Here is a 15,039-nt window from a genome sequence, read left to right as displayed (position 1 = left end):
CTCCTGGTGAGCCTTCTCCTGGGGTGCCTCTCCTGGAGGAGAGCGCAATGGGTGCTGCCAGCTGCCCCTGGAATTCCGAGCTGGCCATGGTGTGTGTTCGGCTGCTGGGCTGGTGCGGCTCTAGAGTCGCCTGCTCCTGTCCCTCTGAGCAGTCAGGGTTTGCTCTTTGACTCTGGGGTGGTTTTAATTCAGATGCAGCAGCAGCAGGGGCATTTTACTGCCCCTCAAGCAGGTTGTGGAGGTTTCCTCCTTGTTGGCTCACTGCTGGTGTCAGCCCTTCCAAGCCATCGGGAATGTGGTGTGATCCTCCCTGAGATGTGCCAGGACTTTGGACATCTGAGCAGCTGGTGGACTTGCACAGCTTGGTAGTGCCCTAATGGGTATTTTCAAATCAATCTTTTGCAGAAAATAATTTATTTCAGTATTTTAATGTGTTCTATGCTTAAAATATTTGATTTTAGCCAAGATATTTCCAGAAGAAATAACACCGCTTTTGCCAGCTGTCTCTGGAGAGAAAATTGCAGAAGACCAGACCTGCTACTTTCTCCAGCTCCTGCTAAAATACATGGTAATTCAGGTGAGGAGGATGGATGTTTGAGAATGTTCATATTTGGAGGATGTATTTGTGGTAGAAAATTAAGCCTGCACTGCATCTGTGTGGAGCTGACTTTACCCTTCCCCAGAGTATTTTTTACTCTTAAGTGGAAAATCATCCCAAAGGTATTTTCTTGTGCCATTTTTGGTGAAAATAAGAAGTTTGTCACACTTTTGTGATAAGAGTTAATGAATGTTATCCAAACTTGCAGAGTAACTGACTGTTTTATGTGCTTGTGGTTGCATTTAGAAAATTGATGTGGGGTAAAGATTCAGTTTGTTCTCTTTGGACACATACCTAGATGAAAAGGAATGTAAAGGACCACTGGAGGAAGAGATAAAGAGAGATGGCTTCTGTGATGTTGTTAAAAGGATGCAAGTTACATGTGCATAAAATTTAATTAGAAGTAGATCAGATGAATCTGTACAGGAAATAAATTAAGATAATGTATATATTTTAAAAGTACAAATTAAGCAACATTTGAAATAAAGTGGAAGCTGTGCAGACAATGAACATTAAAGAGCCTTGTTATTGAAAAGAGATAAATTATAATTAAATACTTTGAGATACACTTTCTAGTATGAAAAGGCAAGACCAAAATAATATTTGGAAAGGGTTTTGTCATCTTAAATAAATGCTTTATTTTAAAAAGTGGCTATATGAAATTATCAGCTTCCTCCACAGCACCCTTTGTTTTACATATCAGAGTCTCACAACACTTCAGTTAAAGACAAAAATGTCACTCTTCTTTTTATGCTCTTGTTACCTGTGTGGGGTCTAAACAAACCTGCTTACTGTACAAATCCCATTGCATAGTGGTTGCAGCGTTTGTTTATTTGTGTTTATTCTGACAAAGAAAATATTCATGATAAAAGCAGAGCTCAAAGTGACTTTGTCAAAATGTACTTGTAAGAAGCAGATTTATTGGGAGCAGAACAGGACAGTTGCTGTCCTCCTCTGGTTAGAGCAGCTCAAATCCACTGGCTTCCCCTGAGCTTGCTGGCTTTGGGGGGATGCTCTATTCTTACTTTCCGTTCTTACTGCAGTTTGTAAGGTAGTTTTGGGGCTGTGCTGCTTTTTCTTTTCTTACTAAAGTGTAGTTGCTTGGTTTTTTTGTGTTCAGAGGGAAACAATTGTCAGTATAACACATTAACTTAAAGCTTTTTGTTTGTTTCTCTCTAACTCTGTGACAAAGGCTGCCAGCTTGGAGTGGAAGAACAAGGAGAACCAAGACACTGGGTTTAAGTTTCTCTTTACTTTGTTCAGAAAATACTATCTTCCTCATTTGTTCCCATCTTTTACAAAGCTAACCAACCTCTACAAACCTGTGCTGGGTAAGTAGTGGGTTTTGCCTTTGAAGAAGAAAAAGCCAGAGCCTGCTCTCGGCAGTATCTGTGTTACCTGCTGGTGTATGGCTACAGCTCTGTGGGATGAGGAGTTTTTTCTCCCTGGTTTGGTGTAAAACTAACTTACACTGTAGTAGGGCTGGTTCTTTGTTTCAGCTTTTGCCCTTCTTTTTGCAGCCCTTCTCTTTTGCTTTCCTTTGTTTTAAGTGATACAAGTGATAACCTCAGGAAAGAGCTGTGCTGTTATGTTCTCCTGAGGAGTGATAAAGTTAGGATAAAATATAATAAAATAAAAGCAGTCAGTCATTGCATCTGTTAATTTTTGGTGATGTGTTCAGTACATTTAGCCAGAGTTGGGAAGTAATTACTAAGATTGCACTTTGTTTCTCCCTTCCTTTCTGTCCCCTCAGACATCCCTGATATCAGGCCGAGGCCGGTGTATGTCACTGCAACACGGAACAATGAGAGTGTCTACTGCACCAAAATCCCCTACATGGCAGCTCGAGTGGTTTTTATCAAGTGGCTTGTTACCTTCTTCCTCGAAAAGAAGTATTTAACTGCTGTTCAGAATACAAAAAATGGAGGAGAAGTGCTCCCTAAAATTATTCAGGTGGGCTTTAAAGTTCACCTCTCTTCTTGCATGCGTGCTACCCTTGCAGGTGATCTCACTGCACTGACAGCTGAAGCACAAAGAAATGCTACCCCATAGTGAATACAAATGACCTAGCTGGTTATTTGATTTTCTTTTTCTTTGGTGGAGGAGGGAATCTCCAAGCAAAACCCTTTGGTAACTCGCTAGAAGTTTTTTTTTTTCTTCATAACTTGTTTTATTACTAGCTTCAGCAGTATTATATTTAGACTTTTGGAATTTACTCTGTAAACTGTCATACTTGGTGGTTCCATGGACCATTTCCCAGTGACATCAAAGGCTGCTTTGTTTTCCTCTCAGTTCTAGCAGCTGTTTACAATGAGATATTAGAGAAATATTTCATTTATAAACTCTGGTTGAGACTTCTCTGGTGTTCGATGCCTCACAATTAATTTTATAAATCAATGCTTTTGAGAGACTCTCCAGCTTCCTGTTAAGAATTTAGGGTCAGTCTCAGCTTACATTTGGTCTTGAACCATAGGTGAGTGTCAGCTGTAGGCTCAGCAGAGGAGCAACGCTGTTTGAAGTAATAGTAGCCTTCTTGAGGCAGGTTTCATAAGCTCTTGGAGGCCTGTTACTCACCCAAGATAGTTCAGCTACCTTTGGAGGCATAAAATCAGCAGGATGGCTTCTGTTGTGGTGTTGGAAACAAAAAGGTTTAATAAAAGGCAAAATGGAAACAAAAAGGTTTAATAAAAGGCAAAATAACAAACAGAGAAAAACTGCGCCAGGTGCAAGAGGTTCTTGCTCTTGGTAAAACACCTCGCAAAAACAATTAGTTTCTTTGTTTTCTTCTTTTTCTAGTAAATTGCCAAGCAGGACTTTTTAGCTTCTGTCTAATTAGCCATCCTTGAGTTTGAAGTGAAGTCTCCAAAGTCTTATGAAGCATCTTTTTCACTTAATCAAAGAGAGAAACTTCTGAGTTTCTTTCCTTTTTGAGAAGACAAAAAACAGTTTTGTCACTCTGTCAACAGAGAGCACATTCTTATAGTTTGAGAGGTTGCAAAACGCAGGCAGTGCCAGAGCAAAACCTGGTAAAAAGGTGTTGGGCCTTATAATGTGTGGTGCTAGAATCCATCTTTTCCCCAAGATAGAGGGACATGGGGATTCCTCTCCACTATGCCTTCCTTTACACTCTTAGCGTGGCATGGACAATTCAGTTGTTGTGTGCTGTAAGGAAGTGTCCAATTTGCAAAGACCAGATTCCTTCTTGCATGGAGTGGCAGACTGAAATCTGTTGTGCCTGAGTATTGTGCCAGACAGGCTATCCCAAGCTATCCATCAGGATGCCAGAGTGTGTTGGGTGCTGCAGGGGGTGACAAAAATCACATTTTTGGCCACAAAAATCCCCTACAATGTTACAAGCTGGGGACAGTGTGGCTGGACAGTGTTCAGGCACAAAGGGACCTGGGGGTGCTGGTCGACAGCTGGTTGAATGTGAGCCAGCAGTGCCTTGGTGGCCAAGAAGGCCAATGGCATCCTGGCCTGCATGAGGAATGGTGTGGCCAGCAGGAGCAGGAAGGTCATTCTGCCCCTGTACTCGGTGCTGTGAGACCACACCTTGAGTGCTGTGTCCAGTTCTGGGCCCTCACTTTGGGAAGGATGTTGAGACGCTGGAGCGCGTCCAGAGGAGGGGAACAAGGCTGGTGAGGGGCTGGGAACACAAACCCTGTGAGGAACGTTTGAGGGAGCTGGGGCTGTTTAGCCTGGAGAAGAGGAGGCTCAGAGGTGACCTTATTGCTCTCTACACCTTCCTGAAGGGAGGCTGTAGACAGGTGGGGGTCGGTCTCTGACAGAACCAGAGGACACAGTCTCAAGTTATGTCAGGGAAGGTATAGGTTGGATATTAGGAAAAAAATTTTCACCAAAAGAATAACAAAGTACTGGAATGCTCCCTCTTCCCAGGGAGGTGGTAGAATCACCATCTCTGGATGTGTTTAAAACAAGACTGGACATGGCACTTGGTGCTAGAGTCTAGTTGAGGTGCTAGGGCATAGGTTGGACTCGATGATCTTAGAGGTCTCTTCCAACCTCATTATTCTGTGATTGTGTGACGGGCTGTGCTGTGCTGTGCCTGCAGACAGTCGCTGCGGGCCAGGAGAAGAGCGTGGAGCTGGAGGCGGGCGCGGCGGTGCCCGCGGGCGAGCAGGAGCGCGGCCACTCCAGCAGCAGCAGCCTGTCAGACAGGAGGCTCAGCAGCTGCAGCCTGTGCAGCGTGGAGGAGCAGCACCGCGGCGTCTACGAGATGGTGCAGGGCATCCTGCTCTCCACGCGCGGATACGTCAACTTTGTCAACGAGGTGTTCCGCCAGGTCTGCCCACCGCCACTCGCTGCCCTGCCTCTTGTTTCTGTGTGACACACACCCTGGGTGCTGGTCTGTCACTGTCATATTTTCTGAAAAATCCTCTTTGCCCAGGATTCTTCTCCTGGCAAGCTGAGAAGCCTCAGAGAGAAATGAGAACAATAATTACCTGAGTGCTTCTCCTGTGTTTGCTGCTTTGCAGTGTGGTCTGGAGATTGTTTACCAGCTGGTCATTGTTTGCTTGGTTTCATGTGAATTGTTTTAACTTAATGACCAATCATGGTCCAGATGTGCCAGGACTCTGGAAACTGTCACGAGTCTTCATTATCATTCTTTGTAGCTTTCTGTCTGTATCCTTTCTCTATTCTTTAGTATAGTTTTAGTACAGCATTCTTTAATATAATATGATATCATAAAATAATAAATTAGCCTTCTAAGAACATGGAGTCAGAGACCCCAGCAAATACCACACTGGTCACAGCAGCAGCCTTTGAGGTCGGGCTCCTTCCTAGGTCTAGTTTAACGACCAGATTATGGAATTGTTGGGGGAACTGAAGCTTGGTGCTTAAAAAGGCAGTGTGGGTGGTGGTGTGTGTGTTTGTATGCACCACATCTGTGTCCTGTGTGGAGTGAAATCTGTGAACTTTCCTTTTCAGGCTTTTTTGTTGCCGCCTTCTGATATATCCGCAACACGGAAGGTGGTGAAAGTGTACCAGAAGTGGATACTGCAGGAGAAACCTGTGTTCATGGAGGAGCCAGACAAGAAGGAGGACAGCCAGGATGCTGTTGCTCCCTTGGAAGACTCCTCAGTGCAAACAGACGGTAAACATGTATGGTATCCCTGTTCCTTACTTTGTCCGCTGCAATATGGGGCTTTTCACCTCATTCTGTAGAGGAGTGACAGCTTAAAGTGTGGGGGAAATAGGGGTTTAAAATGCTTTTATTTAAGGACTCACAGTTGAAATACTTACTGAGTAGCACTTTGAGTGCGGGGAGGGTTGCAGCTGGTTTGAGAAATATCATTTGTGATTATTCCCTGCATGTGTAAATATGACAGCAGGAACTTCATGGAAGAAACACTGATGGGTTTTGCAGTGCTAAAATTGTCTGGCCTAATTGTCTGCTGGCCTAAGGCATGGAGAACTGTTTCATTTTGGTGGTGCTTAAAAACTTGAGGATATGTATTAATTTCTGTATGTTGTAACTGGACACCTTAATCTAGAAAATCTACCTCTAGATACAGTTCCTGTGCATCAACTTTTAATATCCTGTTTTGAACCATCAGTAAAAGTTCTTTGACACTGTTGACACTGTGACACTGTTTAAAGGGAAGTTTGCTAGTACTAAATAAGAGGTTTGATTTGTAAAACAGTGAGAATTAGAGGGTTTTTACTTTGCTTTGTAGAGAATTTATAGTTTTGCCACACTTAAATTCATGTGTTGCTACAATCAGTGACTATGAAAAGTGGTGAAAAATATTTGAAGTAACATACCTTCTAAAGAAGGTATGTTACTTCAAATATTATGTTACTTCAAATATTCAAGAACATAACCTTCTAAAACTTCTATGAGCCTTCAAATTCCACGTGTGGAAATGAAGAAATAATAGCCAGGAACTGGCTATTATTTCTGTGGAAATGAGTGCATGCCAGGCCAGCTCCCCTGCTTTTGCTGCTGACCTCAGGGATGGTTTTGTTTCAGTTTGGTGTGTTCCTTTGTGCCCAGCCTCTAACCAGGCTGTGTTTGGCAGCTCTCCTCGGAGCCCTGCGGGCACAAGCGCTCCTCCAGCTGGGGCAGGACCTACTCCTTCACCAGTGCCGTCAGCAGGGGCTGCGTGCTGGAGGATGAGGACAGGGATGTGAAGGCTGGAGCTCAGGCTGCACTGCAGGTGAGCTGGTGGGAGCTGGGTGGGAGGGAGACACATGGGGCTGTGACCTGCCTGGCCACAGAACTTGCGCTGCCAATTCCATTACAATTTCTGAGGTGGAGGAAAAGTACTACCAGGGCTTGATTGGTTCTGTAAGACACAGCTTGGACTTCATGTGTCACTCTGAAACGTGTATTAAAACACATGACTATGTCTTAAGGCTGGAGATCTGTATTTTAACACAGAAGGGTATTTTTTTTCCTCCTGTGAGTACTAGGAATCAATCAGGACCATGCATTTACTTTTTCTGAACTTGATATATTAAAAATACTGATGGCTGTTTAAGCATGTGATGGCAGGAAATGAATGGCTGGAGGAATGTCCTCTTGCCTGCCCAAGCAGAGGAGACCTCCACAAACCACATACTGAGCCTTGGTGGGTGTGTGATGGGAGCCACCTGGCTCCTGGCTGGAATAACAGAAAAATAAAATGATGGGTGAAACATGAAACTTCCTCTAAGGAAAGGGGAAGGTTTAACTGAAGGAGCACAGGTATTTTGTCGTCTTGCCTGTTTTCATTCCTAACACTGTGAAAATGAACTGTCAATGCCAGGTATTCCTGACGAACTCGGCGAATGTTTTCCTGCTGGAGCCATGCACTGAGGTCCCTTTGCTGCTGAAGGAGCAGGTGGATGCCTGCAAAGCTGTTCTCAGCATCTTCAGACGCATGATAATGGAGCTGTCCATGAACAGAAAGACATGGTAAGGTTAACACACTGTCATTTAAGAGAAAAAGTTCTTACACAACCAACCAAGCTACTTTACGAATGATCTGTGAATTCCAAGATGTGACTGCACTCTCAATATGTAAGGCTTTGCTGCAGGATTAATGAGCAGGTACAACTAATGGAACACCTTTTGTTTTGGAATCAGGGAACAGATGCTGCAGATACTCCTCAGAATAACAGAAGCTGTGATGCAGAAGCCAAAGGAGAACCAGACAAAGGACACGTTTGCTCAGAGCATGGCGGGGCTGCTGTTCCGAGTGAGTGAGTGGGGCTGTTTGGTTTGCTCTGTCACAACTGCCCGCAGTTTTAGTTGAGTACTATGAAACCTACTTGTATTACTGTGAAGGAGGGGTTTCTCATGTTTTGCTAGTAATTCTTTTGTAAACTGTAACTAATGGAGGGAGAGTTGGGTTTGCTCTGTTCTTCAGGGCTCTGTTACAGACTGTGGTAGCACAGATGGGATATTTTCAGTGAGTGTCTCTAAAGTGTAAGAATCAAGTAACTGTTTTCCTAAAAGTCCAGCTGGCGAGTCAAAACTGAGTCACACTGAGTGAAAGAGACATCTATGCTTCCTACTCTATTTCCAGCCTGGGTAGTGTAACTGGGTGTGTAGTGCTGCCCCAGGGCTCAATGGTTCTGTGAGTGTAGGCCAGTCATTCATTCTGCTGTTATTATGGAGTGTCTTATTTCAGTTTGCCAGACAACATTTAGCCTGATTTTTAAAAAAAATTTCCTTCATCAGTAACTTTCCCCATTATTTCTGGGAGTGTTTTTTGAGGGAAAATGGTGAGGCACAACTGATGTGCAGCGCTAAGAGTCTGTGCTGATGTGCAGGTCGGAGCTGTGGGTTGGGCTTGATGTGCTGAACTCATCTTGTCAGCCCTGCCCGAGCTGCCACTGGTGTCTCTTCCCTCAGACCCTCATTGTGGCTTGGATCAGAGCCAACCTGAGCGTTTACATCTCCCGGGAGCTGTGGGATGAGCTGCTCAGTGTCCTGTCCTCCCTGACGGACTGGGAGGAGCTCATCAACGAGTGGGCCAACATCATGGACTCCCTGACAGCAGTGCTGGCCAGGACTGTGTATGGTGTGGAGATGACAAACCTGCCCCTGGACAAGCTCAGTGAGCAGAAGGAAAAAAAGCAGAGAGGCAAAGGTTCGTCTTTGTGCTTCAGTGCTTTTTTGTATCAAACCGGTTAAATATTGAAGCCTAATCTTAAAAATTAATTTAATGTTAAACACTACTTAATCTGGTGTAAGAACCTCTTTAATTAAATGTGGAGCACTTGGGATTTGTGTGTTGCCATCCTTCACTGGGGAGGAGAGGTAGTTGGGGGCAGGCTGGGGTCTGCACCTACAGTCAGGGTTTTTTGGATGGCAGAGGTGAAATGTGTTTTCTTGTGCTGTTGGCTGGCACTGGCAACTGTGTAAAAATTCCTTTCTGTGTATTTTCAGTGAAGTTTCTAATTGACAGTGTTTTAGCTGCATTTGCATGCCACCTTGAGATCGATGCACATAGTTTGAACTACCAGTTGGTTTTGATTGATACTAAAAGTTAACCTGTGTTGTTTAAAGTATTATTATTTGCCATGTCTGAGTCCATTCGTACTTCAGCAAAAATACGTGCCAACGCATCCAGTGCCAGAAAATTTTGTGTTCTTTGTCCTAAGGTGGAGTTTTAGAGCCTCAGAAGACAGCTGTAGTAGGAAGATCTTTTTCCTTAAGCTGGAAAAGTCACCCTGAAGTTGTGGAGCCCATGAGATTCAGAAGTGCCACAACCTCTGGGGCCCCCGGAGTGGAGAAAGCAAGAAACATTGTCCGTCAGAGAGCCACAGGTTAGGCCACAGCTGAGTGCTTTGGTACCCAGGCACGCAGTAACACTCAGGTTTTTTAATCTGCCTCTGAGGGGAGACTGCTGCCAAAAGCAACTCAGTAATTAACTGCCCCAACAGAGAGGTTGCATGTCCGTGTCGGGATGTCTTGGCCGGTGTGAATCACAAAGTATTTTGGGAAATTCTCTATGTAAGCGTTTAGCTACGGGACATTGAATTGTGAGTTAAACCTGTTCACTTCAGGGGTTTTTCTAGAGGTGCATGGCTATTTTTATCAGTTCCTAAGAGAGCATTTATTACTCTCGGGTAGGTAGCAGATACTGATACAACCATTTCCTGGGAGCACAAGGTAAACCAGATACTTAATAAATAATACTATCCTTTGATAGTTGCTTTATGTGCTCTCTTTTTCTTGGCATGATGTGGTTTTCCTCTCATGTTTACTTCTGGAAAGAGAAAAGCAGGAGGGAGACTGGGATGAGGAATGTTGGGGTAATGACTGAGACCTCAGACATGGAACAGATCTTGGTTTTTTAAAGCTTTTCAGCAGCCTGAACCTGGCTTTTCTTTTTATCATGTTAGCATGTTTCCAGGTGCTAGTTTGCTGGGGCAGACTCCTGTGGAAGCCCCCCTGCTTTGAACAGGAGCTGCTGGGCTACACAGCTCCCTCCCCAGTTCCTTGCCAGGACAGCTGGAATGAGAGAGAACACTCAGGATGGTTTGCGGCTCCATGGCTGAGCCAGGGCCTCCAGCTTGGATCACAGAATGTTTTGGCAGTGGAGCCAGTTCAGTCTTGAGTTTTAGTTCTAAATTCAGCAAGTCCCTGTTTGTGCTCCAGTGAAGAGTTCTCTCTACTGCTGCAGCATTTTCCCCTTTGACGTCCTGCCAGAGCAGTAGGGAGAACCTGGAAGTGTTGATCCACGGCTTTTCTTGTTAGTGTGTGTTCAAATAAAACTTCCACAATTGCTGTGGATCAGAAATTCCTGATTATTACGCTTTCAGTGTGAGAGAGTGTTGCACAATATTAATTGACATCTCAGGGGAGAAGCCCCTGGGCTTACTGTTGAAAAGCTTTATCCCAAAACTCTGGGTTTTGTTGTGTTGTGACACTCAGAACTGCAATATTTCACTGTGTTCCTGATATAATTATTGCTCTATTTTTTCCTGTAAGCTAAGCGAAGCCAGTCTATCAGCAACTGTGTCCATCTTTATGAGGCTTTGCCAGCCACTAAAAGTGTACCTCTTCTGCTTCACACTGTGAGCTCTCTCTTCCCTGGTATCTCTTACACTTCTTGCTCTCACAGACTGTCAGGTACTGTACTTTAAAGTCATCTTTGATATCAATGTTCTTTATATTTTTAAACTGCTCTCTGTCTGTTCCCTTTCTGTCCGGTTGGTTCGTCTCAGAATGTTTGCAGCACTGCAAGCAAAGCAATTTTTGCTCATGTTGATATTAAAGACTGCCATTAATTGCAATTAGATCTATATTACCTAGTAATTAAAGTAAAAATTCCCAAGTCTTGCTTCCTGGGAGGGATTTGTGACTCTTAAGTCCTGCCTAGACTCATTACCTGCAGTAGCAAGAGAAAGGAGAGTTCTGTACATGGTGCTTTATGGCCCTCTGGGGATTCCTGCTCAGTGAAACAACTTGGGTGTCTTTTCATCTCAAGTTATTTTGGGGGGAACGCTGAAATTGTTCCAGTTGGTGAATTGCATTGAATGTGTTATTTTACTGCTTTCTGTAAAACATTGAAAGTCAGCTGAAGTCAGTCCATACCAGAAATGTTTGTTTTTGCGCATGTGCCTCCTGAGATAACTTTCTGAAATACCTACAGTGTTTATTAAGTAGTAAAGCAATATTAAAACTTGCACACTGTGGGATGGAAACACTGAAGTGTTACTAGCTTTTTTTGGGTTTTTTTTCCCCAAATGCTAAGAGAAATGAATTTCTCAAAGCACTGTGTTGCTCTGCAATCTCAGGAGTTCCTGTTGCTCATTCCCTAGCATGTCAGTTTATTTTCTCTTGGGGATTTTCCTGCCTCTCTCTCCTCCTTTTGTTTCTCATTTGCAGTTACAGCCAAACCAAAAGGTGCCTGGTTGGGTTTGTCCTCAGAAGATAAACCCAAGTTATTTGTAGCTCAGAGCTTTTTTTTACTCCAAGTTTTTCCCTTTCTTTATTCCTCCTCCCTCCCCTTCTTTCTGGAGGCACTCAGGAGCACAGCCAGCTTCTCCCCACACTGCATTTAAGGGAGTTCTGTTGCCTCTGCTCTTTCCGTCTCAAGAATGAACAGGGCATAGCTGGGGTCTCCAGCACTAAAAACCCAGCTTTGTTCATGGGACCTGCTCCTCTTTGTTAACTCCCAAAATTACATCTCCCTTTTTCTAGACCTTTTATGCTGCTCATGTATCTCTAAACTTTACAGGTTTTCTAAGGTTATTTTAGAGAATTTAAGTTATAACTTGTAAATTTTATCTTGGGAATTTTAAATACTTGTAAGGGTCACTTTTTTATAGAGCTTAGGTGAGGAGTTCACAGATGGACATATGAGTTCCTGCAAATATTTTGTGTTGTAATTAAATCAACAGAAGTTGAAGAATCTCAACAGCTGGAAAATTCAGAAGGAACAGAAGCTGCAGGCCCATTTGCAGACCAAGAGCAGCAGCTAACTCGAAGCAGCAGCACTTCAGATATTGCAGATCAGATTCCATCTGATTTTTTCCAAGGTAATTCTAATAAAGTGCAGCAATACTGTATTTTTCAAGAAAAAGATTTGAGACTAGTTCAGCTTCACAGATGCTGCTCTTAATTACTTTGGTTTCCAGCTCTCCTTTAAAATGTGTTTTTAGCTCATTTTCTTAGTCGCTGCATGGTTGGTAAGTTGTTGAAAGAACTTTTTTAAAGAAGTTAGAGACTGTCAATGCAGGATGTGACCTTTTGTAAAGCAGGGAGGCCAAAAATGAAACCTGGAATGTGTGTGCACTTTTCACTTTTCACCTGACTTGCATTTGAATTTTGTGCATTCAAGCTGCAGTTGGAGTTCACTTCCTCTCCTGTAAGTATGTTATGCCTCTGAAGGATCTTTCAAAGCTTCTTCTATCCCATTTAAGTGTTGTATGGCCCTTAACTATAAATATGACACGTGTAAACATAGCTGAAATTTACATGAGACCTCTTGTGTGTTTTGGTCCTGCAAATGTTTATAGTTCTTGTTTCCTTTCTGAAACTTCTAGGTAAAAAGGCTGGAAATTCACCTTCAGACTCCAAATCAGTTCAGGAAAATAAGGGATATGTAAAGGAGCATGAAGCCGAGCAAGTAAGGCAAACCCAAAAGTAATGTCTGTGAAGATCCTAGCAGTGTTTTCTTTCTAATCAGAAGCCTTTTAGCATTCAGAAACTCTAGGAGGTGAAAGTGTGAAAAGTGATTAATCCCATTTCTGGTGTGGCATCTGGAAGTGAGCCCTGTAGCAGGTTATTGTCCTGCTGGGTGTGATAGTTTGTGCCTCCTGATCTCATCAGCTGCTTCTGCAGTTGTATCTCTGCTCTAGTCTTACACAAGGCTTTGGTCTTTTTTTGAAATATCAACAACAAGTTTGTAACTTTTAAAAGATAAATAATTCATGGCTATTACAGAGCTACAGTACACTGGAATAAATGTTTGATGGTTTAAAGCACTGATGAAAATGCTTCTGTTCAGCACAGTTCCTATCACCAGCCGTGCATGGCAGATGTTAGTGTGAGTTGACATCAGCACAGGCAAACTTCATACATTTTTAATGGCAACTTTTGACTGAACAGTTGAAACAATAAATGACTTAGCCTGATCATCTCTGTGAAATATGAAGGCTGAAAGACTTTTTTATACCTTAACAAATTATTTCAGATGTGTTTGAAAAGCATAGGTAAAAAATCCTGCTTGTTGGTGTGAAAACTGAGGTCTTGAAAGGGAGTATAAAGAATGAGATGGAAAGCCGGATGTTTTCCTAAAGACACTGACAAGCACTTGGGTACTCTGAATATTCATGAGAATGTCTTGACTGGGTTGTGGTTAATTTCTAATGACTGTGTGGGTGTGAAATTTGCTGGAGAGTGGTGTAGTGCTCAGAGCTGTATAAGCTGAGATAGATTCTTTCCCTGCAGGTGCTGATACGGAGGAGCAGCAGTACAGCTGAGTTGGATCTGAAAGCAGACTTGCAGCACTCTCACGGGTATTACAGAGAGAGGGAGAAAAGTGAGTGCCCCAAGAGTGCTTTTGCCAAGAGCAGCACCTGAAATCTGCAGTGCAGACAGCTGAGATGCTTCTCTGGGGCGCTCTGCTGCTGCAGGTGTGAGCAGCACTGTGCTGTTTGCAGGTGAGAGCGTGAGCAGTGACACGTCCCTGGGCTGTGGAGCTGACGTGGACATCGCCCTGGTGGCCTGGCAGGCGGCTGAGGATGAGCCCGAGGCGGGGCCGGCCGTGGGAGCGGGCGGGGATCCTGCGGCACCGCGCTGGCTCCAGCTCAGCCCCTCTCAGGAGCCCGCCAACCTCACAGGTACCATGGGCCCCTCACGCTGTGTGAGCTCACATCTGTGCCCCACAGAATCACAGAATAGTAATGAGGTTGGAAGAGACCTCGAAGATCATAGAGTCCAACCTGTGCCCTAGCATCTCAACTAGACTCTAGTACCAAGTGCCATGTCCAGTCTTTTTTTAAACACATCCAGAGATGGTGATTCTACCACCTCCCTGGGAAGAGGGAGCATTCCAGTACTTTGTTATTATTTTGGTGAAAATTTTCTTCCTAATATCCAACCTCTACCTTCTCTGACGTAGCTTGAGACTGTGTCCTCTAAAGAGAAGCTTTTTCTCCTCTCTTGGCTTATGTGGCACAGGGCACCAAGGACCCTTCATCGTGCTCGCTCAGAGTGGAAGGGGTTTGGATCATCCATTGATTTGCCAGTAAATGATGATCCAGAAAGCCACTGCCTGCCCAGCTGAAATAACTGGGCTTCTTACAGTGCCCAGCCAGGCTGTGGTGGCTGGGCACTCATGGGCCTGCCCATTAGCACACTAAAATAGGTTTCAAGTGAATGGGTCTTATTTCATAGCAATGTGGTCTGGGGAAATGTCTTACTCTATTTTCTGACTGATAGGAAGGAAGTGGTTCATTCTTTGGCCATTTGTAAAGGTACCCTTCATCTGGTAGTGTGTCAGGTATTAGGTCAGGAGCTTAATGCAATAATGTAGGGATGTCTTAGAGGCTGCCTTCCTAATGGATACACAATTTCAAGGGTGCTTTTTCATGCTGACTTTTCCTTTGAAATATCCGTGCTTTAATGAACCAGCACACCTAGTCCAACTGCTGGGACTGCTGCTGTACAAAAAGGTAATATTGCCCGTGGTAAGAACGATTGTGTATGAGAAATTCATTGTTTGTTGGTGTGGTGCAAGAATTGCTCCTTTTGGGGGTACAAAGAGAAAGAACCACATGTAGCAACCTGGCAGGTAATGTGGAGTGAAAGGAGAAGTGGGTAACAGATGTGTCATTGCCCAGCAGAGCCAAAGTACCCTTGACTGCATTCCTGCCTCAGCCAAGTCACAGCTTGCTCTGCTGTGCAAACCTGATAGGGTAAGGCAGAACAGCACTGACACTGCCACTGAGCAGCAGAGATGCCACTTCCCTGA

General features: G+C 44.0%; 1 protein-coding gene across 5 annotated transcripts in view; it reads left to right on the top strand.

The window, feature by feature from the left end:
- The window catches only part of RALGAPA2 (Ral GTPase activating protein catalytic subunit alpha 2), a 92,067-nt gene that overhangs the window by 14,872 nt on the left and 62,156 nt on the right, over positions 1–15,039 (top strand). For 4 of the 5 annotated variants that reach the window (XM_084202484.1, XM_084202480.1, XM_084202482.1 and 1 more), the window contains exons 7-21: positions 462–577; positions 1,791–1,929; positions 2,352–2,551; positions 4,671–4,901; positions 5,549–5,722; positions 6,643–6,780; positions 7,372–7,520; positions 7,692–7,803; positions 8,463–8,700; positions 9,215–9,379; positions 10,548–10,688; positions 11,963–12,100; positions 12,608–12,690; positions 13,515–13,605; positions 13,727–13,906. In XM_084202484.1, the coding sequence (XP_084058610.1) occupies positions 462–577; positions 1,791–1,929; positions 2,352–2,551; positions 4,671–4,901; positions 5,549–5,722; positions 6,643–6,780; positions 7,372–7,520; positions 7,692–7,803; positions 8,463–8,700; positions 9,215–9,379; positions 10,548–10,688; positions 11,963–12,100; positions 12,608–12,690; positions 13,515–13,605; positions 13,727–13,906 (2,295 nt within the window). The remainder of the gene's footprint in view (positions 1–461; positions 578–1,790; positions 1,930–2,351; positions 2,552–4,670; positions 4,902–5,548; positions 5,723–6,642; positions 6,781–7,371; positions 7,521–7,691; positions 7,804–8,462; positions 8,701–9,214; positions 9,380–10,547; positions 10,689–11,962; positions 12,101–12,607; positions 12,691–13,514; positions 13,606–13,726; positions 13,907–15,039) is intronic. The other variant, XM_084202483.1, reaches the window with a different exon arrangement.

The sequence above is a fragment of the Fringilla coelebs genome, assembly GCF_963513975.1.
Source record: "Fringilla coelebs genome assembly, chromosome: 3".
NCBI classification, from domain to species: Eukaryota; Metazoa; Chordata; class Aves; order Passeriformes; family Fringillidae; genus Fringilla; species Fringilla coelebs.
Note: the sequence above shows the minus strand (reverse complement) of the source record. Positions and strands in the feature narration are given on the sequence as shown.